The 25,181-nt window shown below is 55.5% G+C and overlaps 9 protein-coding genes across 9 annotated transcripts; 4 read left to right on the top strand and 5 right to left on the bottom strand.

The window, feature by feature from the left end:
• Positions 1–1,163: 1,163 nt before the first annotated feature.
• Positions 1,164–3,201, bottom strand: ACO1O0_009006 (Alpha/Beta hydrolase protein; the record flags this gene model as incomplete). Its single annotated transcript, XM_083198360.1, has 4 exons — positions 1,164–2,034; positions 2,091–2,280; positions 2,338–2,694; positions 2,925–3,201. 4 exons carry the CDS (start codon positions 3,199–3,201, stop codon positions 1,164–1,166), a joined length of 1,695 nt encoding a protein of 564 aa, XP_083046095.1.
• A 1,760-nt stretch (positions 3,202–4,961) lies between these two features.
• Positions 4,962–6,238, top strand: ACO1O0_009005 (uncharacterized protein; the record flags this gene model as incomplete). Its single annotated transcript, XM_083198359.1, has 2 exons — positions 4,962–5,077; positions 5,146–6,238. The coding sequence occupies 2 exons, from the start codon at positions 4,962–4,964 to the stop codon at positions 6,236–6,238; spliced, it is 1,209 nt and encodes a 402-aa protein (XP_083046094.1).
• Positions 6,239–8,310: 2,072 nt separating this feature from the next.
• ACO1O0_009004 (HET domain-containing protein) lies at positions 8,311–10,314 on the top strand (the record flags this gene model as incomplete). Its single annotated transcript, XM_083198358.1, has 2 exons — positions 8,311–8,326; positions 8,381–10,314. The coding sequence occupies 2 exons, from the start codon at positions 8,311–8,313 to the stop codon at positions 10,312–10,314; spliced, it is 1,950 nt and encodes a 649-aa protein (XP_083046093.1).
• Positions 10,315–10,481: 167 nt separating this feature from the next.
• Positions 10,482–12,632, bottom strand: ACO1O0_009003 (sugar porter family MFS transporter; the record flags this gene model as incomplete). The annotated part of the gene is made up of 7 exons (XM_083198357.1): positions 10,482–10,622; positions 10,696–10,904; positions 11,214–11,367; positions 11,441–11,779; positions 11,841–12,012; positions 12,075–12,439; positions 12,528–12,632. 7 exons carry the CDS (start codon positions 12,630–12,632, stop codon positions 10,482–10,484), a joined length of 1,485 nt encoding a protein of 494 aa, XP_083046092.1.
• Positions 12,633–13,194: 562 nt separating this feature from the next.
• Positions 13,195–14,812, bottom strand: ACO1O0_009002 (uncharacterized protein; the record flags this gene model as incomplete). The annotated part of the gene is made up of 4 exons (XM_083198356.1): positions 13,195–13,361; positions 13,522–14,203; positions 14,275–14,740; positions 14,799–14,812. 4 exons carry the CDS (start codon positions 14,810–14,812, stop codon positions 13,195–13,197), a joined length of 1,329 nt encoding a protein of 442 aa, XP_083046091.1.
• A 1,228-nt stretch (positions 14,813–16,040) lies between these two features.
• On the top strand, positions 16,041–17,722 carry ACO1O0_009001 (FAD dependent oxidoreductase-domain-containing protein; the record flags this gene model as incomplete). The annotated part of the gene is made up of 2 exons (XM_083198355.1): positions 16,041–16,048; positions 16,102–17,722. 2 exons carry the CDS (start codon positions 16,041–16,043, stop codon positions 17,720–17,722), a joined length of 1,629 nt encoding a protein of 542 aa, XP_083046090.1.
• Positions 17,723–17,901: 179 nt separating this feature from the next.
• On the bottom strand, positions 17,902–18,318 carry ACO1O0_009000 (uncharacterized protein; the record flags this gene model as incomplete). Its single annotated transcript, XM_083198354.1, has 1 exon — positions 17,902–18,318. The coding sequence occupies one exon, from the start codon at positions 18,316–18,318 to the stop codon at positions 17,902–17,904; it is 417 nt and encodes a 138-aa protein (XP_083046089.1).
• A 1,459-nt stretch (positions 18,319–19,777) lies between these two features.
• On the top strand, positions 19,778–23,025 carry SYG1 (SPX and EXS domain-containing protein; the record flags this gene model as incomplete). Its single annotated transcript, XM_083198353.1, has 4 exons — positions 19,778–19,817; positions 19,880–21,732; positions 21,927–22,221; positions 22,283–23,025. 4 exons carry the CDS (start codon positions 19,778–19,780, stop codon positions 23,023–23,025), a joined length of 2,931 nt encoding a protein of 976 aa, XP_083046088.1.
• Positions 23,026–23,237: 212 nt separating this feature from the next.
• On the bottom strand, positions 23,238–25,015 carry LAP4 (aminopeptidase I zinc metalloprotease-domain-containing protein; the record flags this gene model as incomplete). Its single annotated transcript, XM_083198352.1, has 2 exons — positions 23,238–24,509; positions 24,587–25,015. 2 exons carry the CDS (start codon positions 25,013–25,015, stop codon positions 23,238–23,240), a joined length of 1,701 nt encoding a protein of 566 aa, XP_083046087.1.
• Between the last annotated feature and the right edge of the window lie 166 nt (positions 25,016–25,181).

Genomic DNA, 25,181 nt, shown 5'->3' with positions numbered 1-25,181 from the left:
GCTTTCTCCGTGCCTATGCACAGCTTGAGAAACTTGGGCATCTATTCTGAGCTCTGGGCGTGGAGAGCGGTACCAATGGCTAGTCCCCATGGGGCAGCGCAGACTTTTACATCTCAACATGTGCAATTTCAAATGCGAATGTTATATATCTTTCCAGTTTCCTGGTGATATGATGATAGGTGTATCAAGCCTTTACAAGCCTAATTTGGTTTCGCATGGGCCGGGTTGAACTCGTCAAACTCAGTACCACCCGTTGCGTTGAGGAATCTAGTTTAGTGCGGATCCATCGTCGCGTCCAAACAGTTGTTTCCTATCCCCATATAGAAAATCGCTGGCCTCATCATTAACCCATATTGCTTTCCCGGCCCTAGAAGAGAGGCCACGGTGTTCTTTGATGATGGGCTTCGGCCGCTCCGCCTCAGGACGATCACGCCAACCCAGCTTATCCCGCATGGCGTGTAGAAGGTCCCTATAGCTGCTCTTGGCATCTAGGAATAGGAGAAAGCTCAGCTCCACAGACCGTATCCCACTAGGCAGCGCAGAAAGGAAGGAAATGACATCGTCCTGTGTGACATAGAAGCCCGAGAGTCCAAATTGTCTCAACCTTGGCCATGGTCTGCGATTGCCTGCAGTACTTTGATGTTGAGCGGATTGGCAGAGATGAAGACGCGGTCCACCCTGAGAGGCACATGGCGGAGCAGCCTGCATGCCAACCGCAGGCTCTTGAGATCGCTGTTGGGGAGGTCTTCAGCAATGAAGCTAGAGAGCTCATTGGGGACATGGGTTAGGTGCGGTAACGTCATTCTTGAAGTTCTGGGGCAGAAAATCACTGTGCGGGTGGATGGTCGGTCGAACAAAAAAAAAACCATGAATAGAGCACGGCTCAGGAGGGCGATCGGTCAAGAAATAAAACCTACGATAACTAACCCCCTTATACTTAGTACATATCACCCATTTTCAATGGCTGCGCTCCTCTAATTGCATGTGCAGGCAACAGCACTAACCAGGACGCCTGGAGCCAACACGGGTATCATGTCGAGACTGGAGCGCAAGCTTTCTCGATCAGATCTGCGTCGAATGACAGCGACCGATTGATATGACCAGTTACCCTATAGGGCCCTGGGTGTGTGGTTGCCACGTTGAATAATTGCCTATCCATCGTCCTAAACCTCGTAGAATAACAGAGAGCTCCCATAATCTCTTCCAACATTAATAATATGCTGACCCTGGTTATAATTCTCATAAGGTGGCATGGTGTCAAACTCAGGCAACACCATGTAATGTCCGGATATATAGAGAACCAATCTCTCTCCGGCATCAAATGTCATACCGGTCTGCCAGAGCTGGATCTCAAGTCTGACTACTTGGCCAGGTGCGACAGGCTCCGCGTGGCTTTGAGACAAAGTCCTCCAGGACTTGCTCCTGCTGGACAGAGCTTTGGAAACGTGGCGCCTGGATGCACGGAGCATGCCCTGAGGCCCCAGATGCTTCATCACATTGTGGTCCGGGACGTCTGAGACGGAGGAAACGCCAATGTCCTTCATCGGGATGTTGCTGTAGGCGAGCAGGTTTCCATTCTTGTCGGCCTTGCGGAGCTGGACATATATGTCCATGTCATTCCCGCTTGGCGATGAAGCGTAGAGGATGGCAGTCGATGGCCCGGCAATCCTGGTGTTCTCAGTGAATACGTAGGTGAACGAGGGGTCGCTGGGGTCGGGCCCCATCAGCCTGGATGGCGCGTCTGCTTGATAGCTGATCTGGGCTGATTGAGCCGGTTTCGCCGAAGACAACTGTCCGTCAGCCGATAGGAACAAGCGCCTTTGTGTTGCACTGGCAAGATTCCATGGAAGATCGGGGAATGGCACATTGACCAAGGATTCCTTGTTGAATTGGATGAACGAATAGCGAACGCGAGGTGTGTTTTCCCAGCCGTTTTGAATATTCTTCAAATACCGGTCGAAGAATTTCTGGAGGTCGTTGGTGCGGTCTTCGGTGTAGAGGTCATACCACTCCTGGGTTGCATGGACGGATAGCCTGAGTGCAAACATCAGTCATAGTTTCTTCGGGGAGTGAGGAGCCGGGGAACATACCACTTTTCCTCAGACGACGACTCCTCAAAGCCACGGAAAGACCCAACTGTGTGAAGACCAGTCGAGAAGCTGGCGACAACGTAGCTCGGCACTTGGATGTCCTCAATCCTAGCACGACGATCTTCCCAGTATTCATTGGCATCCGGGTATTTGTGTACCATTGCTGGCATGTCCTCCCTCTGCCCCCTCCCTTGGCACTGTTAGCACATATGAAATTGGTGCCAGCATATACTATGAGGATGCTTACCGATAAATGAGGCAGACAGCGGAGCTGTGAACCGCGTATTCGGAATGCCACCGCGGCACATGTGCTCCCGGAAAGGGTCACTGACGCCTTCCATGGGGGCAATGCAGGCGAGGTGGGGCGGATGCTCAGCAGCAGTATACCACTGAATACACGCGAGCCAGGAGTTGCCAGCCATTGAGACTTTTCCAGAGCACCATGGAAGCTTGGCGACCTCTTCGACCGTGTCATAGCCATCTTCTCCCTCGCCAGAGCTCCACCATCTCACATCTCCTTCAGAGTCGCCAGTGCCTCTGGCGTCAACGTTGACAAGGGCGTATTGCTTCGGCACCCACTCAGCAGGGTCGAGACTATATACCTCTAGTGTCAGCGAGCATATAATATGCTACAACAATGTTGAATTCGTCGCATGCCCAAAAACAAAGAAAAAAAGGGGGGGTGAACGGACCCTTCAAAGTTTTCATAGCCAGATAGCTTTGACTCAGCTACCCCAACATGGAGGGGGAATTTGTCAAGATTAAACCACCCTGATCACATACCATAAATGGGCTGTCTGTAGACACGAGATTGTAGGGAAGTGCTATACATACCGGATCCCGATTTGCCATAAGGGCCATACATAATGATGGCTGGCACTTTCTCGTCGGTCACAGGACGATAAATGTCGGCCCGAAGAGCGACCCCATCACGCATGGTCAAGATTTGATCACGCTCCAGGATGGTCTCAACCTGGATAGGGCGTTTCTTCCCCGTGCGCTGGTGGCCTGGTTTGAGGATAACGCGAGAAGGAGAGCGAGGTTCTCCATGATCAGGCCTTTTGGTGGGCTGATGGAGCACCTTAATGGACCTAACTTTGCGAGTAGACATGATTTCTGGATTCGAAAGGGGAACTGAAGAGATACTCTGCCGGATTGATTCACTGTTTCCATCATCCACCAGACTATTTCTACTGAATTATATACGCAAGAGACTGGCGTGTTAGTCAGGATTCCCCTGATCCCATGATCCAACCCACCGGCGCCCATCCGTGTGGGGGTGGAGCCAGGACCCGGTACCCCGGGAGTACGGAACCGCGGAGGTGGGGAAGTGCGGAGATGCGGAGATGACCTGGGGTTGACTTCTTCTATCCCACGTGGTGGCTGATATTTTGCTCTAGATCTTTCTTAGCTACATGCAGTACGACCCCTTCCATGGAAACACCAGTCGTGTCACTACTACCATGACAGAGCCAGCTCCTGAAAGGCGCCAGAACTTCTCTTGCCCCTTCCCCGGGTGCGACAAAGCGTACGGGCGTAGCGAACATCTCTCACGCCACACCCTGTCGCACAGATCACGGAGGCCATTCCCCTGTGACCAGTGTGACAAGGCATTCAGCAGGCAGTAGGTGAATTGTGGAAACATGAAGCCCCGTCCCCGCATGTTCCGGGTGCATGGAGTTGATGAGCTGGATCAGACTTGGCTAACACCGCACACACAGAGATGTCCTGAAGCGACACGCCACTCAGCAACATCCTCCGGCGGGGGGCCACGGTGCCTCTTGTCCGGGGAAACGGAGGCGCGTGCGCTTTGCCTGTGAAGCGTGTCGCTCCCGAAAGGTCCGGTGCGATGGACATTTCCCGTGCCGTCGTTGTCGGACTCTGGGCTACGAGTGTGCATACCTGCATGCAGAAGAGCAAAAGACCCCTACGAGTGTCTCTGAATTCCAGATCCAGAGATTACTTGACCAGCCGATTGATAATCTCGCACTCATCTCCGAGATTGAGGGAGTGGACGTTGCTGGACCGGCGTTTCAAGATCCAACCATTTTGCCAGACCTTTTGAACTGCAGCGGAAGTAATCCATCGGCTGCTGGGGTAGAGCACTCTAATTTGGGTGTCCAAGCTCTACATCCTCTTATTGACCAACCTGCTGGTCCTGGTTGGCTAGCAGACCCGGATGCTATGGACAGCCTCCATATCGACGCTCCGTTGTGGGATCCTGCAAATCTACCCGCATCTTCCAGCGATTTTCGCACCATGACACGAGAAGAAGACATCCCAGATCATGGTGACATCGGGGATAAGCTGTTGAGTATGCAGAAAAACGAACCAGCGTCTATTCCAATGCTGTTCTCGCAATATGTTTTGGCGGGCGGCCTAAATATTGGACGCTGCATTGAGCAGTACTTCACAATGTTCCATCCACTGTGGCCGATCGTTCACAGAGGAACATTTGGTTTGAAGCTCGAAGACGCCGAGCTCATTGACAGTGTAGTGATGATTGGGGCATGGGAGTCTGGCGTCCCATCATGGATGGAGGCGGCAATTGACGTGCGGCCCAAGCTCGTCAGCAGAATTCTTGGAAAGTTTGTGAGTCTGGATATCCTAACCCTAGCCTTGTGGTGCCCTCAAGAGCAACAACTGACTTCCATCCCTTTTAATGAGGCTAGCTCGGCGAACCAACGATCCTACTCTCTACCCACCAAGCCATGTTCCTGACTGTGGTCTTTTCCATCCAGATATCGGTAATACCCCTTTCTTACCCTCCACGTTACCTCTGCCGCAAGAGTAAATTTCACTAGTGCAGCGAGACTCATTGTACGACTTCAGGATGAATTACAATTGGAAAAAGCGTACTTACTACACAGCATGATGTTGGGCGCTTTCCGACAGGCCGGCGTTTTTCGTGAGCAACTGGATGACTCGGCTGAAAAGCACGAGGATCAAATCCCAGAGACATGGCTGAACAGAGAGAAGCTAAAAAGGTATGAGCAACATCACCTGAGCCACAGTTATTTCCTGGCCTATACTGACCCGGTTTCTCACTGTGTAGATTGGCATTTCACGCTTTCTACCTCGATGTGACTTTGTATTTTCTCTGCGGCCACCGACCCACATTGAGATACGAAGACTTGAACCTGACATCGCCATGCTCTGAGCAGCTGTGGGAAGCGATGACGCTTGACGGCTGGAAGCAGACGATGGCAATTGAGCTGGGGAAGCGGACGACAATGAAGTTTGTCGACTACATAGACCAAGCGATGGACCCCGAGAGAAGGCCAGGACTCCCATACCTTGTCGAGGACGAGTATCTGTACGGCCTCTGCGCGATGCAGGCGTGGATCCATCGAGACGCCAACAATGGACGATGCTGGATGCCCTCGGGGCTTCCCGTTCCAACACGCGGCGCTTCGCACCCCACCGGCTCAGCCTGGAGTGCCACATACTGGGCTACGCAGCTGGACAGCTGGAGGACAAAGTACGAGATCGACAAGCCAACTGGAATGATCCTTTCCTCGAGACTCCACGCCGAGGTCATCGACATGAACGCCATGTCGCTCTATCACCTATCTCAGCTTGAACTCAGAGTCGACCTCAAACGCATAACCGAGCTTTCTGCCGCAGAGAGCAGTGGCTCAAATGTCTCCCGAAGGAAGATTGAGTCCAGCATGGTAGAGTGGGCGGCGACTCCAGACGCACGCTGGGCCTTGTGGCATGCGGCCCAAGTTGTCAAGCTGTGGAGGGAGAGAGTGGGCCATGGAGATGGAAACGATGGGATAACCGTGGAACATGCCCAGCCGCGCATTGGCCTTCCAGCACTGACAGCTCTGTACGAGGCAGGCCTTACCATCTGGGCATATACTCGCTCGATCCAGGCGTGTGGCTCGTGTGTTATGGGTTCAAGCTTGCAGGCAACACGTAGCACTGCCCGACCATTCGACGTCTTTCAGGGGCGCAAGGATCACTCTTTCCTTTCCTGGGTCAAGCATGGTGGAAGAGAATCATTTGATGGATCTATCGTGTGCGCTTGTCGAGCTGGACAGCTGATTCAGTACTGCCAGTCCGGCCTCACCTACGGAAGTAGGCATTGGCAGTGCGGCTACCAGATGGCCGCCAAGCTATCGAGGCTAAGAGATGATCAGTGAGTCGTTGCCAGTCATGTTGCAGGGAGCATTTGGGAGATGCCATGTAGATAATGTAAAACGAGAAAGTCAATTGAAATGAACTGTTTGATTCCATTAGTAGCTTCACTAATCACTAGTTCCTTTCGCGACAACCGCTCGTTGATAGAGGAGATGGCCCAAACAATCCTGTGCGAATACCCTCGATATGGCCGACACGCCCATGCCTCTTGTCCGCCTACCACTGCTTCCAAGCGTCACAGACTACCTGGTATGTAATACCGTACTGGGAATTTCCCTCCTCCGTTATATTATAAGCGTCATAGACTACCTTATGTCTCATCTATTGCTCCTGGGGAACTGCGGCTATATTCGTAGACGGATATGGAGTATACATCTATATACCATGGGAAGCCAGCCCGGAAGCATGAACGCGCGGTCCTCTGTAGATCTGTTTGTGGTAGATACACCTTTTTTCACTCAATACTACCTAAAACCACCAAGACAAAATTTGGCTCCCTGCCCTTCAACACTACCTACTATGCTTCATGTCATCATAGCCGGTGCTGGTATTGCCGGCCTCTCGGCCGCCGTGGCACTCCGCCGTGCTGGAAACACCGTCCATGTATATAAATGCTCCTCCATAAACGAAGAGGCGGGGATTGGTATCCAGGTGGCCCCGAATGCCACGCGGTTACTCGCCGCATGGGGGCTGGCTGTGAAATTTCTCATCCCCGTTACTTGGTGTGATTCTAATCGAGTCGTCTCCTCTCGTCACACTAGGCTTATACTTATTTATACCTTAGATAATATCAACGGTATAGTGCCCACCAGAATCTAGTTCAAAATAGTCGTCGGTGCTCAACGTATTGAGACGGCCCTTGAATGCGTTTTCAAGCTCAGAACCTGGGTAGTCGCCGTCAAAGGGAATGAAGAAAACTCCAACCCGAGTATACGTGCCACGCACATGGGGCCTCCGAAGGATAATACCACGCTCCATGGGTTCGTTGACCCTCTTCTCCGAGGCGATGTGAAGCAGGAAATATGTTTTTAACGCAGACGCACCGGTGGGGGCACGTAGCCAATCTTCTACCACCCGTCGCGATGTATCCCACTCTACTAAGATGGCCTCGCCCTCTGGGAAGTCGAAATCACCACACTCTTGGAACCTGGTTTGCTGCCCAACGTGTAACCAAGGAACACCGTCTCGGACACGCCGGCAGACTTTGCATACTGGCCCACGAAGACGGAGTCGGCAGGAGGCTGCGCCGTCAAAGAAGTTTCGCGACACTCGCTCTATCTGAACATCCACAACCCTGGTAGTGGCTATGAGGGAGGTTTTCTTGACAGGATATATTGGCGCCAAGACAGACGCCCAAGACCACGAAGGTGCGAGTTTCATTTCAGTTCCAGCCCCAGTCACCATGTGGCTCGCGTCGATCCCGCTCATGCCTGGGTGGACCTGGTTCTGGCCCCAAAGCAGCGACAGCGGTAGGTCATCCTTCCACATGCATGCTGGAATACGGCTGCCTCGCTGCAGTTCAATAGATGAGGGGATATATCGCCATCCAGTAGAAACACCGTCTCCTTGATAAGCGATATTCTCGGTGGACTCCCCCATCTGTGACTGAGAGTCAGGTATGAAGTGTCTGCGGGCAAATAAATCAACGAGACGATGCGGACGCTGGGAGAGCGGGGAGGCGTAACTTCTCATCACCGATGTCTGCTTTTGCCTCGCTGTTGGCTGACTTCGATATTATTCTCCGAGATGCATTCACCTCTCCCATTAGCCTTGCTTCATTCAAGTTCCTTATTGGCAGATGTTAAAGGCTCGCAGTTGACATGAATTATGGATAATCAGGAGCCTGCGGAGGAATCAAACTATACTTCTGACATTCGTGATCAAGGGGAGTTGTCAATTTAGGTGTTGTTATTTTAGCATCATGATGGACTCCTGCTCTAACCCTAACCCTGACACATACATACCCCTGTACTGGCTGGTGAGATGACCGCCAGGTATTCAATCACCTTTAATTTGAGGCCTTCAGCGACTTGTCCTCACTTCATCCGTCGGCACAAATACAGCTGGCCACGCCATGGCGTCCATCCAAGGTGCGGGCCTGTTATCTTTCGCACTTGAAACATGTCTAGTCTTACTCGTGGCAGAAATACTTTTTGGGGCATGGAGCCGCAAGTCGGCAAATCCCTACCAATATGCCCCTCTCGCGCCGGACGAGATCAGAACCTTGGTCATCCAGCCAGGCACATCTGATGGCCCCGTCCTGGGCACAATAGAACACCACAAGATAACCGCCCCTGGAAAGGCGTACGAGGCCCTCTCGTATGTCTGGGGCAGCACAAAGCGCAACCGCCTCTTGCAGGTCGGCGACCAGCATGTCCAGGTCACCCGCAACGCCGAGGCTCTCCTACGTCGCCTCCGCCATCCCCAGCATCCCCGGAGGATCTGGATTGACGGCATCTGCATCAACCAGGATGACGCCTCTGAGCGCGCCCACCAGGTGTCGCTGATGCACTCCATCTTCTCCAATGCGACCAGCGTCTTGGTCTGGGTCGGGGAATCCGATGCGCACACCGAGGACGTCTTCCGCTTCTTCACCCTCGTCGACCAGCGGCACCATTCTCGGCAGCCCAAAGATAAGGAAACCGGCAGAGAGGGTCTGGAGGAGCACGAACGGGACAACTTCTCTCGAATATGTGCCTTTGTCACCCGCCCCTGGTTCCGCCGGGCCTGGACTTTTCAAGAGGCCTGCCTGTCTCCCGAAACCCAGCTTCTCTGCGGCCACCATAAGCTGGACTGGCGCATATTCATCTCGGCCGCTCTCTGGCTCACCTCGTCTGGCCTCTCCTCCGTGTTTGGCGAGACAGCCGACACCATCGTAGCTCTTGTCCACTTTGCCGCCGCCAACCCTTCCCATCAGACTGCCCATCTCTCCACCGTCCTCCCCCTGACCCGCAACCTCCAAGCCACCGACCCTCGCGATAAAGTCTTTTCGTTTCTCGGCATGATTGATCGCACAAATCTGCCTCCACTCAACCCGTCATATACCGTCCCCGTCTCCGAGATATACACGCGCACAGCACGGGCCATGATCGCACAGGAGCAAGGCCTGTCCGTCCTCTCTGGAGTCCATGGCCCGCATCAAAAAGATCGGGCACTGCCCTCCTGGGTCCCGGACTGGCGACTCCCCCGTGTCACGGCATACCTGCATGGTTTCGACTGGCCCTCTCCCACGCACCTCTACCACATCAACAAGGGCGCGCCCTTCCCTAACAGCGTCCACAGCGACCTGGAATCCAGCCCGGGAATTTTGAGGCTGAAAGGAGCAGAAATCGACACCATTGAGTGCATATATAACCCCAAGCCCCTCCTGTCCCACGTCGCAAAGCTCCCCCTCCAGGGCCCCGACCCGGCCTCCTCCGAGACGCTAGTCGAGGCCTGGCAGCACGGCCTGGAGAAGATACTCGACAGGATGACACGGGTCCTGGCCCGCGGGTACTCGCTCGTGCCCTACCACCAGACGGAGGAGGACTTCGCCACGGTCCTCATGAGGACCGTCACGGCCGACCGCGGCGGCGTGGGCGAGGAGCGCATGGGCGAGTGGAGGACCGTCATGTCCCAGGGCTCCAGCCTGGTGACGCCCAACTGCATGTGGTGGAGCGAGGGCCTGCGGGGCGAGGAGGCCGGCGGGGAGACGGATGCGTCGCTGGCCATGAAGAGGCTCGCCAGTGCCATGTGGACCTTCCTGCTGAAGAGGGTCGTGTTCGTTACCAAGGGTGGGCTTGTTGGGATTGGGGGCGAGAAGATCAAGGCAGGAGACGAGGTGTGGAATATCATAGGTGGCGAGGTGCCGTTTGTTTTGAGGGCGGCCAGTAGTACTGCCAAGCATAACGCGGAGACGAAGCAACGGGTGGTGGTTGGGGAAGCCTATGTGCACGGAATCATGAAAGGGGGTCTATGGGATGCTGACTTGGAGACCAAGCAGCCAAAGAGAATTTCCTCAAGAACAATCCATCACCCATATCCAAGAAGGAAGCTGTCTGGTAAGGAACTTGACTTCCAGGATGTGGGACTCATTTGAAGGCACCGTGGGATCGGGTTGAAAGACTGCTGTGCAAGTTGACTAGAGTCGACACGTATGGTCAAAGAGATAGGAAGCTGTTATTTCATCGATGCTACTTGCTTCGGGTATTAATACTAAGAGACCTTCTTATACAGCCAACGCCCGGTCATTGAATTCTCGCTCCATCAAACCTTGGACATGTGGGTATCTTCAGTTGTGTCCTCATGATCCTCCATCTTTCTCGCTTGCTTGGCTGCCACGCCCACATCCTCGATATTTGAAAAGTCCGCGGCACCAAACAACTCATCCATTCTTTCCAGCGAAATCTGTTCAATCATACAGGTCAGCCTCGGATCTGCAATCGTTTTCATCAGGAATCAACAGGCAATATAAACTCACCCCCTTGGTCTCGGGAAGCCAGAACGCAAGGACGGCACCGACAAGGTTGAAGGCCCCAAAGATGAAGTAGGCCCTGTATGGATCCACCTTGAGCATAAAAGGCGTCGCCTTCGTCACGATGAGGTTGTGCACCCAGTGCGTAAATGAAGCCAACGCGACTGTATATGCCCTCAGCCGGTTTGTCGGAATCTCAGAGGTGTACACCCATGCTGGGAGCTGAATGTCAGTAGACTCGATCGGGACTAGATGTGCAACTGGCCGTGGCTCCCAGGACTTCAGCTTACCTACGGGTCCCCATCCACTGTTAAAGGCAGCTGCGAAGATATATATCATGGCGAGAGCTCCAATCCCAGCAGGGGGTGGGGTTTCATCCTCTCCTATGGTAGGACCAAAGCGTACATACTGCATGAGTCAGTACTTGTGTGCGTAAAAGGGGGCACCGAGAGAGGGCAGGCTCACGAATCCGATGTAGAGCATGCATATGCCCTGCACACAGCCACTCCACATAAAGGACATACGGCGGCCCAGGGTGTCAGCCAGGAAGAAGACGAAGATCAAGCATGTGACCACTTTGACAACGCCATAGATACCCTGTGCGAACAAGGCCGTAGTGGTAGAAGAGAGACCAAGACCCTTAAACATGGTGGGGGCATAGTAGTTGATGGCTCCAGTCTGCCAGAATTCGGCTGTCAGTATCCAAGCAACAGGCCGAGAGCCTAAGTATGCGGAAAATGTGATTACTCACCCCTGACCACTGCTGGAAACTGATGATGGCGATGGTCAGCAGCGCGCGGCGGCGGTTCGCGGGGACCGTCCAGCACTCCTTCTGCAGGCCCCAGATCCCCACGCCCTGCATGATGGCGCGTTCCTGGTCCAGCTGCGTGCGCAGCTCGAGGAGCTCCTGCTGAACGTATGCGTGATCGGGCTCGAGATGTCTCACGTCGGACAGAACGGCTGTGGCCTCCTCCCAGCGATCCTGGGATGCCAGCCACCGCGGCGACTCGGGGCAGAAAAGCATACTGATAAACAGCAGGGCCGGGCAGAGAGACTGGCAGGCCAGCGGGACCATCCAGGATGCTCTTCCCTGGGAGAAGATAGGGGTCAGTACGTCATGTGGACAGTAGGTGTACACATGTGGTGCTTACTGGAAGATGTAACAGGGAACCATAGTTGATAAAGTAGGCAGTCATGCCGCCCATGACAAGCAGGAGTTGGAAGAAGCCGACCAGAAACCCTCGGATAGCGCGAGGCGAGTTCTCAGACACGTATGTGGGTGCGAGCATGGTGCCAGCCCCCAGGCCAATACCCTCGATAAATCTACCACTCGTGTCAATCACCATGTTCGCGTATAAGATGGCCACGGGGGGAAAGGTGCTCACCTTCCGATGTAGAACGCTGGCAGATGGCCATATGAGAATGCCTGCAGAACCCCCCCAACGAAACCGGTAATGGCAACGCCGAGCAGTGCAGGTTTCCTCCCCTTTCGATCGGCATAGGTACTGGAGACGAGAGCTCCCAGGATGGCTCCAGCCTGCATCGTGGTGACGAGGTTTCCAGAGAGGTCGGCGGCCCTGTTATCGTCTTCAGATAGTTTATCGAGGCCAAACTCCCTGTTATTGAACAAGTCGGTCAGTTGCTTCTTGCCTAGATCACGCAAGGAGACATACCTCATGAAGTCAGGCATGGCTAGGACACCGCCAATGATGCCAGCATCCACCCCGAAGAGTGCCCCAGCAAAGCAAGCCTGCATATTGGCCTCGTCAGATCCGTATCGTGAAGTAGGTTCTCGGGGATTTGAATGAGCTAATCCCGGCACTGTAGATTGTACTTACCGAGGCGGCCAAGGCTACAACCCGCCAGTTGTACACCTCTGGAGGGTCAACACGGATGGCATCATTGCGTACAACGCGACGCAGGATGGAGTGAAGCGTCGTCATCTTTTCTGAGGCCGGTGGTCTGGCAGGACGTGAGCTGAGGGGACGTCGAAACCCGGACCAAAATTCGGCAGAGAAAGCATGGTCTTATAAGTAAGAGGTGAGACTATACACCCTTGTGACTGCAGCAGCGTTGCATTCAAGACGGCTGAGAAGTTGAAGTGTTCGAGGCCAGCCACATAAAATCCTCCGCCATCCATTGGGGTGTAAAAGGCACATACAGGCCGGGGTTGGCAGAGCTGTTGGGGTCCAAATCTGGGGTTGGCGCTGTGTCGGGGAGTGTCGGTTGCTTGCCCGGATTCCCATCATCATCCTCTGGGGGCGTTCTTGGCCAAGTGCCCACCGGGGAGTATCGGGTGCAATCACCGCAATGCCATTATTACATAGTAGTACTATTATGGCTCCAAGGCGTCCCAGAGGGTGTCAGGGTTCTCCCAGATGTGTTCTAGCTCTGAGCGAAGTGAGGGGGTTGGCCAGCCACACCTCTCCCTGCACGAGTCGAGCATATCCAATACACAGCCCCTCTGCCGAGGATCCTGCATGAATATGCCCGCTATTCAACCAGTCAGAAGCGGTTTTTATGGCTGGGCGTATTATGCAGCTCACCGATAAATAGACACTGCGAGGATAGCATGCTGGATGCATCTTCGGTGAGTGTTAAGCCAATGCTGCAGACCATCGAGATGCTGTCCTGGATTGTCTTCTGGCGCTTCATGAAGTTCTCGAGACGACCTAGACACGGCTCGTGTGCACAGAGGAGGATTCGAGACACATGATGAACCTGCATTGCCAGCCCTGTCACCAAAGTTAGGGTCAGAGTGCACCAAGGAATTCGGAGAAGGGGGGCTACCAAAGCATTGGGGGTGTATAAGGTGCGGCTGGAAGACCTCACTTCCACGGCGACTCATAGCGGGCAGCGGCGAGAACTCGACTGTTAGATGCGATTGCCACTCATCAAGCATCTTGCCCAAGGTCTTTGCCCACCGAAGCCTTCCGGCCAGATTCCCGTCTGCCTCCTCTGCCTCTTCTGGGTCGAGGGCACAAAAGTTGATTACCTGCGCCATGATCCACACGGCACGCGACGCCAGCTCGTGGCTGCTCAGCTCTCGATACGACTTCCTAGGCGCCCAAGTGCTGTAGATCCTGCGCTTCTCCCTGAAGGCCGCCCAGATGTCCTGTCGCAGCCACGCCCACCACGTAGTGCTCTCGAGACTAGAAGTTTCCACCTCGATTAGCCGCGACCGAAGGATCCAGAAGACACCCTGAAGGTGCTGCTGCCAATCCTTGCGTGACCCACGGAGCATCTCGTATGTCGACACGACGAGGGTCGTGGCCATGAGTTCGGGGCTGTTCTGATATGTCTGGTACCGCATGGCCTTCTGTACGTAGTGTAGCGTCTGGTAGTAGTACTGCAGTGCACTGTTCTGGTCTGGGCGATCCTTGGGGGAGTTATTCGCGTCAAGCGATTGGTGATAGCACGATAGAGCCAGGATGGCATTCAGCAAACCTGCGTTCCGGACGGCGAGGTGTGGTACTCTGGTGGAGAATGTTCGTGCCGGGTCAAAAAGGTCAAGCTGTTCCCGAACATGAGCGGTTTTCCTTTAGAAGATACATGACCAGTAGCTACATCAACGGGGAAACTTACCAATGGGCATATCCGATGTAGGAAGTTTTCAAACAACATCTGTTCTCGATCAAGCAGCCAGATCTTGTTGGCTGCCTGCCACAGACCCTCCTCCGCGACAACTGTTGTCGGATTTACCTGGGCACTTCCATCATCGCTTAAGCTCCGCTCTTGTTCTGGAGGCTGGCCGTCAATCATCCTCGTAGCTCGCTGCAACGGGGTCATATCGCTTTCGTCCTGGCCGTCCGAGGGGTCGAGGAAGCCTCCCTCCACCCCAAGCGGCGCATCAGCTGCCTGGAGAGCCTCACGGGAGGCATCGCTGGCCACGAGGCCGAACCATCGCACCGCAGCAACGCTGGCAGATGCAGCAAGAGTCGTCGACGTCGAGTCCGTCCGTGGTCGTCCTCCGTCTCCCCCAAACCAGTCGTGAGCCACGTAGGGAAGTTGCTGCTGCCTCGGCCCGCCTGTGGTGGCATCCCAGCCTGGGCTATCCCCAACGCCTTGTACATTGGTGTGGGAATGAGTCGCAGCTGAGGGCGACAAACCGGGGGCTAAGCATTGCGTCTGTGAAGAAGAAACGGAGCGGATAGTCTGCAGTACTTGGTCCTGGGTGTCGATGATCTGGCCCAATTGCCGGAGGATCTCTAAGCTAGCGGGATCGAACCTGACCAGGAATGGATGGGTGAGCGCGTGTAGGTATCGTCATCTGTGGCTAGTGAAGCTTACGAAGAATGGTCCTTGTCTGCAGCATCGTACGAGCATACGATATTGACAGAGGCGCAAAAGCCACATGTGGGCTGTATGTTATCGCACTTGGTCTTTCTGGCTCGACAGACATGGCAAGCTCTCAAGCTTCGTTTGCGCGGGTAGCGGGGATCTGACGCAGGCTGACCTTGTCGAGGGCGCTTCCGTCCACCTGTATCAGGGTCTGCCTGCCGCCCTGGATCACCAGCATCTGCCTCGCGTTGGTTGGACATTTCCCTCGAGATCCAAAGGATAGATGTGGATACAACAGTAGGCTGCTAGTGTCGCGGAGGACTGGACATAATACCCGAGAGGGCTTTCCAAAGACAACAATCAGAGAGGTTGCAAGGAGTACTGTAAGCTAAACAGGGCGGTAATGCAGAAGACTGGGTTCGGGGAGTGTCGGCTGAGAGGAACAGCTGATGGGACGGGGCAAGTGATCGACTTCTCCGCACTGAGCTGCAAGACAATAGCAGGTATTACTCTATACGAGTAGTACGTATCCGTACATTGATAAAAACCGCCTCAAACCCTCCATCCCGTAGGATCCTCAACAGCAGGGGACGCGGGGGCCGAAACTAATCCCAGGCTGCCAAGACCATACCCCAACATGGTGGTCAACCTGTTGACTCTTACACAGCCATATTCGGAGATCGCCCCAGGTTCTCAGAACACATGTGACCTTTGCAGATGTGAACCCCCCACAGGTTTGTGTGCATCGGAGGCTCGTTTGAGGTGCAGGATGTACCTGGGAATACGCCACACGGGGACTGTCGGGACCAATTTCAAGAATCGTCGTCCCCGCTTGAGCCTACCTTGATGTGTAAATGGATCTCTCATGGACTTGGATCCGAATCACCCGGGAAAGTAAAACATAGCTATAACTTTACCTGATGTCTCGTTTCTGGACACATGCGAAAAACCTGCCGTGTGTCTCGTTCTTACAAGCCGTCGATTTCACTTCCTTCTCCCCAGACTACCGTTAGTGTCGAACAGTATGGGAGACTTCAACCCTGAAAACCAACCCCCAGTGGTTGCCGACGATGCCAAAGTCAATGGGACGAGTACTTCTCCTTCATGGCAGACGGCGCACCTCAAATCCAGACCACAGTCGTTTTCCACCGACCTCCTTGTCGCTGGCGGTGGCCTCGGCGGAGTCGCAGCTGCGCTGGGAGCCCTACGAAGAGGTCGCCGCGTCTTTTTGACCGAGGAATTTGAATGGTTAGGAGGCCAGCTAACCAGCCAGGCCGTACCTCCCGACGAGCACTCCTGGGTCGAGCAGTTCGGGGTCACTCGCTCGTACCGGGCACTCCGTGATGGAATCCGACAATACTACCGTGACCACTACCCCTTAACAGAGGAAGCCAGGTGCAGACCACAGTTCAATCCAGGGGCTGGACATGTCAGCAAACTATGCCACGAACCTCGTGTTGCCGTGGCCGTCATCGACTCAATGCTCATGCCGTACATCGGGAGCGGGCAGCTCGTCGTCAAGAAGCACACCAAGCCTGTTTCTTGTGAGATGGACGAGCACCAGGCGGTCCGCGCAGTGACCTTCCGCCGGCTCAATTCCAATGACACTTTTACGGTCCACGCCAGCTATGTCGTTGACGCCACGGAGCTCGGTGACCTACTGCCCCTGACCGGCACCGCCTACGTGACGGGCTTCGAGTCCCGAAGGGATACCGGAGAGCCTAGCGCGCCTGAGGAGGCGCAACCGCATAATTCGCAGGCCGTCTCCATCTGCTTTGCCGTGGACCACATCGATGGGGAAGATCACACCATTCCCAAGCCCGCCGAGTACGATCACTGGCGCCAGTGCCATCCCGAGTTTTGGGGCGCTCCGCTGCTTGGTCTCAAAGCGCCCCATCCGCGAACGCTCGAGATCGTCGAGCGCGAATTCACCCCGAATCCCAACGACGATCCAGCTCTAGTCTTCGCAGATCAGCGCAGGTCGGGCGGAGACATGAACCTCTGGACCTTCCGCCGCATCGCGGCCCGTGATAACTTCAAGCCGGGAGCCTACCAGTCAGACATATGTCTCGTCAACTGGCCTATGATTGACTACTTCGAGAAGCCCATCATCGATGTGTCTGAGCACGAGCTACAGACCCGCCTCAGTGCCGCCGCCACGCTGTCCTATAGCATGCTCTACTATCTACAGACGGAATGTCCTCGTGCAGATGGAAACGGGAAGGGCTACCCGGGCTTGCGTCTTCGGGGGGACGTGACGGGCACGGAACACGGCCTGGCTATGGCACCATACGTCCGAGAGTCTCGCCGGATCAAGGCCGTCACCACCGTTGTGGAGCAGGACCTTTCGCTCCAAGTCCGGGGGGAGAAGGGCGCTTTGCACTATCCTGATAGCGTGGGCGTTGGGATGTACCGCATCGACCTGCACCCATCAACGGGTGGCGACAACTACATTGACGTGGCGTGCTGCCCATTTGAGATTCCACTGGGCGCCTTGATTCCACTGGAGCGCCCCAACCTCCTCGCGGGATGCAAAAATATCGGGACCACCCACATCACCAACGGCTGCTACCGGCTACATCCTGTTGAGTGGAATATCGGGGAGGCGGCAGGCTTGCTGGCAGCTCACTGCTTGGATAGGGGGCTCTCTCCACACCAGGTTCAGGCAGATAAGGACTCCTTTGAAGAGTTCCACAAGATGCTTCTTCAGGAGGGCCTCGAAACTGCATGGCCTGATGTTGCCGGGTACTAGGCCAGCTAGCAAATTTATAGCATTGAGGCTTACAATTCTATCGCTTTCGTCAGTCATTATAATCAGACATGAATCCACTCACAATTCAGGGTCAGAGGGACACCAGGGAAAGCAAATCATTGGCCTTTACGTACATGTGGTGAAGGCTGGGTCGCTAGCGACTAAGCCTGCCCGTCATGTTAGTCTTCTTCGCCATCAGAGTCGATACTCCGATTCCACTCCTCCAGCTGGTTCTTCCTGTCCTCCTCCTCCTTCTCGCGGAGTCTCTTGAAGGCTGCAGAATCGCCCGAACCCGTCATGCCGGTCTGCTTGTCTGGGCAGGTGGCCTTGCAGCCCCAGCAGAGTCCAATATCCTCGCGGACGAGCTCGATCTTGAAGTCCTTACATGGCTCAGAATAGCAAATGGACAGCTGCTGTTGGTGCTGGGTCAGCCTTTCACAGGCGGATTCGGTGGACTTACAGTTGGACATGATGTGCCCTTGCTCAGTGGCCATAACGCTGGGGGAGGGCCCGTAAGGGCAGCACATGGCGTACTTCGCTGGGCACCGCACGTTCATGCAGTTGCAGACGTAGTATCTGTGCACCTTGATACACATATTGACGACTGTGGGGGTTAGTGTGTACTTGAAGTTATTGCGGTGTTGATGTTGAGTGCAGTCAGTTGCTTTGCTCTGTATGTAGATGGATGAAAAGGGGGTTGCAAGATTGCCCTCTTTCGCTAAAAATTTATAGATGGCACTCATCATGTTCACCACCGTTCATCCAGAGCCGTGAAACGTCATGCGAAGTCCTCGGACGCGTGGCCAGTTCGTTGAATTCCGGAACAAAAGCAAGCCAGCCAAGAACATGCGGAGGATCTTCAACCTCCAAGCTGACCGACCATGCATTGTTCATCGAACTAGGCAATGTAAGGCTGCAACAAAGGAATATCATCGTGGTGGAAGTGGTAGAGAGGTCTGGGCGCATTGTCGAAGAACCCAAGTGATGTGCGAAGTGAACAAAAAATATTTCTTTTATGCCTGTGCCTTGGTTGTACCTGCCATCAACCGTCATGTTAAGTTCGTTCGTGGCTTGCGCCTGCCAACGGGAACCATGTGATTGGGCTTGATCAGGAAGGAACGGTGTGCAACATTTCTAAAAGCAAGCTAGAGCTCGTGGAACTTTACCTAGAACAACATCTTGATAACTTTCCATCTTCAGCCGTCTACTATTTCCTTGTCCCTGGCGTCAACCTCTAAGCCAACCCAGCACAGGGGCGAGTGAATGTCATGGTGACATCAATAATAACGGCAATAACGGCAGCTATCAAGACCGGTCCGGGCCGCAGGGCTATTTGAACCTTCAGCCCCCCCTTCAGCATTTCTCTGTCGACCTCCCAGGAAACCCGCTTAGTCGGATCATCGGATGCAAAAACGGAAGATGCCCGAGGCAGGAACTGGACAGAGTCCGACCTAGCTAGCCGACGACTCTTGGCCATGCTAGAGAGTAAGGCCTTCTGCAGCAGAGAAATAGGACTCGTAGGAGTGAACGATACGCGATCGAGGGAGGAGGACTTGTGGAAACATTCCCGTTCCGACGCTTTGGCGTCGCCTGACTCGGCTGCCACCACTGGCAATTGACTTATTCAACACGGGGGCTGTTGGCTAGGGGTGTTTACGGGTGTTCGGCGCAGAAAATTCTGAGACGCGGCGACCGGCACAGCGCCACTGGGGCTCTTGGCTAAAACGGCTGAACGGCACCCAGAAGCACGTTGTGCATCCCCTGGCTCCTACAGGCTCCTATCCCACCTCCCGTGGGCGGATTGCTGAAACAATGTCTTGAACCTGCTTCACGCTTAAATCTGTTTCGGTCTTCGTCTCTTGCATCGCCGGTCTGCATGCCAAGTGGTGGCCATCCATCCCGCTGATCTCTCCGCACCGCTTGTCCCAAGCTTCATGCCTGACCTGATGCTGCCCGGCCTCAGCAACTGATATCTCCTCCCCTGGTTTCAAGTCCGCGACCGGGCTGGGCGTGTGGGACAGGTCTGCTCTCTCGAGCTGAACCCCCAAAATCGCCATGAAGTTTGCCAAGGAGCTGGAGCGAGATGCTGTTCCAGGTTCGTATAATCGGTAGCTTGATACCCGATGCGTTGACGCAAACTAACTGTTAGATATCCAGAATGGCGGATCAAGTACCTGAATTACAAGGCGGGCAAGAAGTACATCAAGGGCGTCGCCAGAGCCATCCACCGTTCGAACGGAACGCCACGGAACATAGAGCCGACGCCCTCGTTCTACACAGCTCAGTCCCCGCGCCCGACCCCTAACGGCCACGGCCCCGGACCCCGAGAAGACAACTATGATAGCGACGGCGATTCCTTCATCGGGCGGACGACCCCCGACGAAACGGTGCCCGAGTATTCCACAACGCGATCGAAGCCCGTACCTGTACGCCGCTGCCAAGAAGACGAGGCATTGACCGACCATGCTGATGGGTTGCAGTATGGGAGCTTTGTGCCCAGCCCTCTGGTGCAAAGCCCTACGCCGCGCGATGAGGATAATGGAGCATTTGCGCTACCCGCCCCAGCCATACACGCTCCCACCAGTCCCCACGATACGATCCGGACGACAGATGCCGTGCGGAAGGGCCTCGGGCGCCTGGGGTTGGTTCGGAGCTCGTCGTTGGGAGCTTTTCCTGGAGCGGAGGACAAGAAAAAAGGGAGCACCGATGGGGGCCTCCTCCCGAGGCGAGGTGCCCCAGGTCAAATCTCCCAGAGCCCGTCGCAGCTCCGCCGGTTGTTCTCCCACGGACCCTCATTGACTTCTAAAAGCCACGTCAAGACCGATCTTGGGTTCGAGCCCTTCGACCTTGTCCGACAGCGGGAAGCTGAGTTCTACAAGTTCATGGACGAGGAGCTTGATAAGGTCGAGTCCTTCTACCGGATGAAAGAAGAGCAGGCCGGCGTGAGGCTCTTGGCGCTAAAGGAGCAGCTTCACGAGATGCGAAACCGCCGCTTACAGGAAATCACAGAGTCCACACGGCCCGGGGAGCAGTCTTCAAACGTGTCTCATCGCGGCAGCGAACAGGACCGCCCCGTCAATGGCGGATGGGTGCGGCCGATTAAGGCAAAAATATTCCCCCTTGGACCCAACTCCAAGGCATTCCAGGTCATGCCTGGCACGCCCCGCATCGGGGCTTCGAGCTCGGGAGATGGAGGGCGAGACTACATTCGACGACCCGAGGATCCGGAGGTGTCGTACCGCACAGCCAAGCGCAAGCTGAAGCTGGCCATTCACGAGTTCTACCGTGGGTTAGAGCTACTTAAGTCGTATGCTCTGCTCAACAGAACCGCCTTCCGGAAGCTCAATAAGAAGTTTGACAAGGCCGTCAACGCCCGCCCGCCGTACCGCTACATGAACGAAAAGGTCAACAAGGCCTGGTTTGTGAATAGCGACGTACTCGAGGGCCACATCAAGACTGTGGAGGACCTCTACGCCCGGTACTTTGAGCGCGGGAATCACAAGCTCGCAGCAGGCAAGCTACGAAGCCTAGCTAAGAAGCACGGGGAGCACTCGGGGAGTGCATTCCAGAGCGGTTTCCTCATCGGCACCGGGCTCGTCTTCAGTGTCCAGGGCGCCATCTACGGTGGGCAGCTCCTCTTCCACGAGGATCCCGAGGTCCGCTCCGAAACGAGCTATCTGTTGCAAATTTACGGCGGGTACTTCCTTATGCTGATGCTCTTCGCCCTCTTCTGCATTGACTGCATGATCTGGACCCGTAACAAGATCAACTACCCCTTCATCTTCGAGTTCGACCAGAGGCATCACCTTGATTGGCGGACCCTGGCCGAGTTCCCAAGTTTCTTTCTTTTGCTGTTTGGCATTACTATCTGGTCCAACTTTAGCAGATACGGCCCCGAAGAGCTGTATCTGTATTATCCCGTGCTTCTCATAGGAGTCACGGCCGTGATTATTCTGCTTCCATTTCCTATTATCGCACATCGAGCCCGCAAGTGGTTTGCATATTCTCATGTAGGTTATCCAGGCCCGGCCACGAGAAGAACAAGGCTGATAGTATATATTTGTACAGTGGCGTCTTTTACTAGCGGGCATCTATCCTGTCGAATTTCGCGACTTCTTTCTAGGCGACATATACTGTTCCCTTACTTATGCAACTGCTGCAAGTCCTTTACCCTGCCCAGTCAGTTCCACACTAACAATGATAGAATATCGAGCTCTTCTTCTGTCTATACTCCCGCGAGTGGGAGAACCCCTCGCTGTGCAACTCGAGTCATTCAAGGCTCATGGGCTTTTTGGCAGCACTTCCGCCCATATGGCGGTTTTTACAGTGCATCCGCCGCTACAAAGACACTCGCAACATTTTCCCGCACCTGGTCAACTGCGGGAAGTACACAATGACCATCATGTCGGCCATCACGCTGTCCATGTACCGTATCCACGCCACGAAAGGCCACCTAGCGCTGTTCATTACCTTTTCCCTCATAAACAGCGTGTATTGCTGTGAGTTGATCTCAAAATCCGGAGCATTCAGGAACACTTGCTAACTCTAAGGCTTCTACAGCTATATGGGACTTGTTCATGGATTTCTCGCTCATCCAGGCCGAGTCTAAGCACTTTGCCCTCCGTGACATCCTCGCCCTCAAGGCACGCTGGCCGTACTACTTCATTATGACAGTCGACCCCATCATCCGCTTCGCCTGGATCTTCTACGCCATCTTCACCCACAACCGCCAGCACTCGACGATTGTCTCCTTCCTCGTCGCCTTCATGGAGGTTACCCGCCGCGGCATGTGGGCCCTCTTCCGCGTCGAGAATGAGCACTGCGCAAACGTCTCCCAGTACAAGGCCTCGCGCGACGTGCCCCTGCCCTATCGTATTGAGCCACTCATGGACCGGGCGGATCCCAGCCCTACTTCGGAACAGCCACCACAGCAATCGCAGCCGCAGCATCCACCGCAGCACCAGCCGCGGCCGAGCCGAGAGTCACTGAGGGCGCAGCGGCCCGAGGATACGGAGCAGGGAACCATAACAGGGAGCACCACCGCCATGACTAGCTCGATGGGAACGTTGCGCCAGCGTGCCGATACGCTGCGCCACCGCACCGACACGCTGAGCGGGCGCCGCTTCTCCAAGATCCTTTCTGAAGCACACAGGCAGGACTTTGAGAAGCGGCGCAAGACAGCTGCCCAGCAGGCGGCCGAGGACGGCGGTGGCGACGATCAGGATGATGACGAGGACGAGGGCGATGAGACCGACCTCGAGGTGAGAGAGGCTAGTGAGCTCAAAGGGAGAGAGGAGAGGTAGATTACTAGGTGTCAGGATATATACCCCGGCATGTGCATTGAGGAATTTCTAGGAGCATGAGATCATCTTATAATTGTTTGGTATACTCTAACCATAATGCTGAACTCTTTCGATATCCAAAACCATAGCCACCGCATCTACTTACACCAACATGCCTGGAATGTTCTTCATAAGATTCGCCCCCCTTCTAGATGCCCAACGCGAACCCAAATCTATGCCCACTCGCCATCAATCTTCTCCCAGTTGTCCAAGAAGCCCCTGAAGAACTTGACGCCCAGCCCCGGGTCCAAGGACCCTGTCGTCGCGCGCACAGAGTGCATGCTCAGCTGAGGGATGCCGACGTCGGCGGCGCGGACGCCCATGGCGCTGGACAGCATGGGACCGACGGTGCCGCCACTGCGTGAGTCGTTCCTGATCTGGAAGACCTGGGTCTGGGAACCGGACAGCTCGGCGGCGCGGTGCATGATGGCGGAGGAGACGGCGTCGGTGGTCATGTGGCCGTTGCTGTCGGCGGACAGGACGATGCCGACGTTGAGCTGGGGCACATGATCGTCGAGGTAGTTGGCGAGGAAGTTGGGGTTGCCGGCGTGGGTGACGTCGGCCGAGGTTAGGAAGGACTTGGCGTAGGTCTGGCCGACAAGGCCGGGGCCGTAGGAGGACGGGTTGAGGCCCTCGACGATGCGCTCGATGGTGGAGGGGAGGAAGTTTCCGCGGGCGCCCTGGCGCAGGAGCGAGCCAATCTCCTCGTCGTCGAAGAGGGCGACCAGCTTGATGTAGCCGTCGTCGTCCTTGTCTGGAGACGACAGGAGGGCCATGAGCGCGGCCCAGGAGCACAGCTTGTCGTCAATGCGGCCAGCCGTAATGAACTCCTTGTCCAGACCGAGGGTCTGCGCGGGCTGCGAGTCAAACAGCTCAAGCTCCCAGTTGACAATGGAGTTGTACGACTTGATGCCCAGCTCCTTTGCAATCAGCTTGACGAGCCTCGGGGGCTGGGTGCGGACGAACGACCCGCTGTCTCCCAGCGCCTCGGCAGAGTCATTGGCCCCCTCCAGCCCGATGATGGGGACAGCCTGCGTCTCCGCATTGTTCTTTCCCATTATGCCAACGCCAAAATGAGGCGCCAACGTGGGCACCTTCGCAATGGGCCAGCCCAGCCGGACGAGCTTAGTGCTGGTCTTGTTGGTCTCCTCATCCCTCACAACGACCCTGCCGCCGATGGAAAGGTCGCGATCCCACCAGGTCTCGTTGAGGGCGCCGGCGTATGGCGCAACGCCGAGCTGGACGTAGCCAGCCTTGTTGGGCTTCTTGCTCACGGGCTTGAGCTTGGCAGTGAGGGCGTCGATGTGGCCGGCAATCATGCCCACGCCGTTGCCGGGCTTGTAGGCCTTGCCGACGGTGAAGGCAATCAGGGAAGACCCGTTTCGCGTGACAAAGTACTTGCCGCCGGGCTGCAGCTTGTCGATCCACGACTCTCGCGCAGGGAGCTGTGGTGGGCGAGTCAGCGGGAGGGCGTAGAGTCACGGTGGGGGGGGGGGGGGGGGGGGGGGGGGGGGAAGCATACCTCGGTGAAGTCCACATGGCTTAGCTTCTTCTTGAAGTGGTCAACAGTGTGGAAGATGGTGGGATTCTCCTCCAGGAAGTCGGTAAAGGGCTTGGTGAAGGCTTCGGGCTTGCACTCGGCGATCTGGCACAGGCGGCAGGGGTGGTCCTCGGTGAGGTGCCAGTTGACCTGGCCGACCTCGCTGGGGGTGAGGCGACCGATGCAGCTGGTGCAGGCGCGGTTGTCACGGGGATTGCGGCCGTCCATGTCGGCGAGGACAAAGTTGCGTGAGCGGCTATCAGACTTGGGTGCCTCTACCGTGGGAGAGGCGGTGGCGGGCATGGCGGTTGTGGGCGGCTGGGCCTGGGGCGTGGTGGCCGTGGTCTGCTGCTGTCGGAGAGAGAGCAGCGAGGACTGGGAGCTGAGCATTCCGGGAGAGCGTCTGGTCATGATGGCGGCTTTAAGCAGGGAGTCGGGATGCAGTGGGAGGTTGGAGGATAAGAGTCAATGGGGTTAGAGGAGGGAGAGGGCGATGGAGAGGGCGAGGATGGCTGAGTCGGGCAGGTGGGAATTGGAGGTTAGCGGAGGTCAGCCTTGGGGGTCCTGTGATGACGAT

This window comes from Amphichorda felina (genome assembly GCF_050947745.1).
Source record: "Amphichorda felina strain 45539 chromosome Unknown scaffold_9, whole genome shotgun sequence".
In the NCBI taxonomy this organism is placed as follows: Eukaryota; Fungi; Ascomycota; class Sordariomycetes; order Hypocreales; family Bionectriaceae; genus Amphichorda; species Amphichorda felina.
This window is presented reverse-complemented; position numbering and strand designations above follow the sequence as displayed.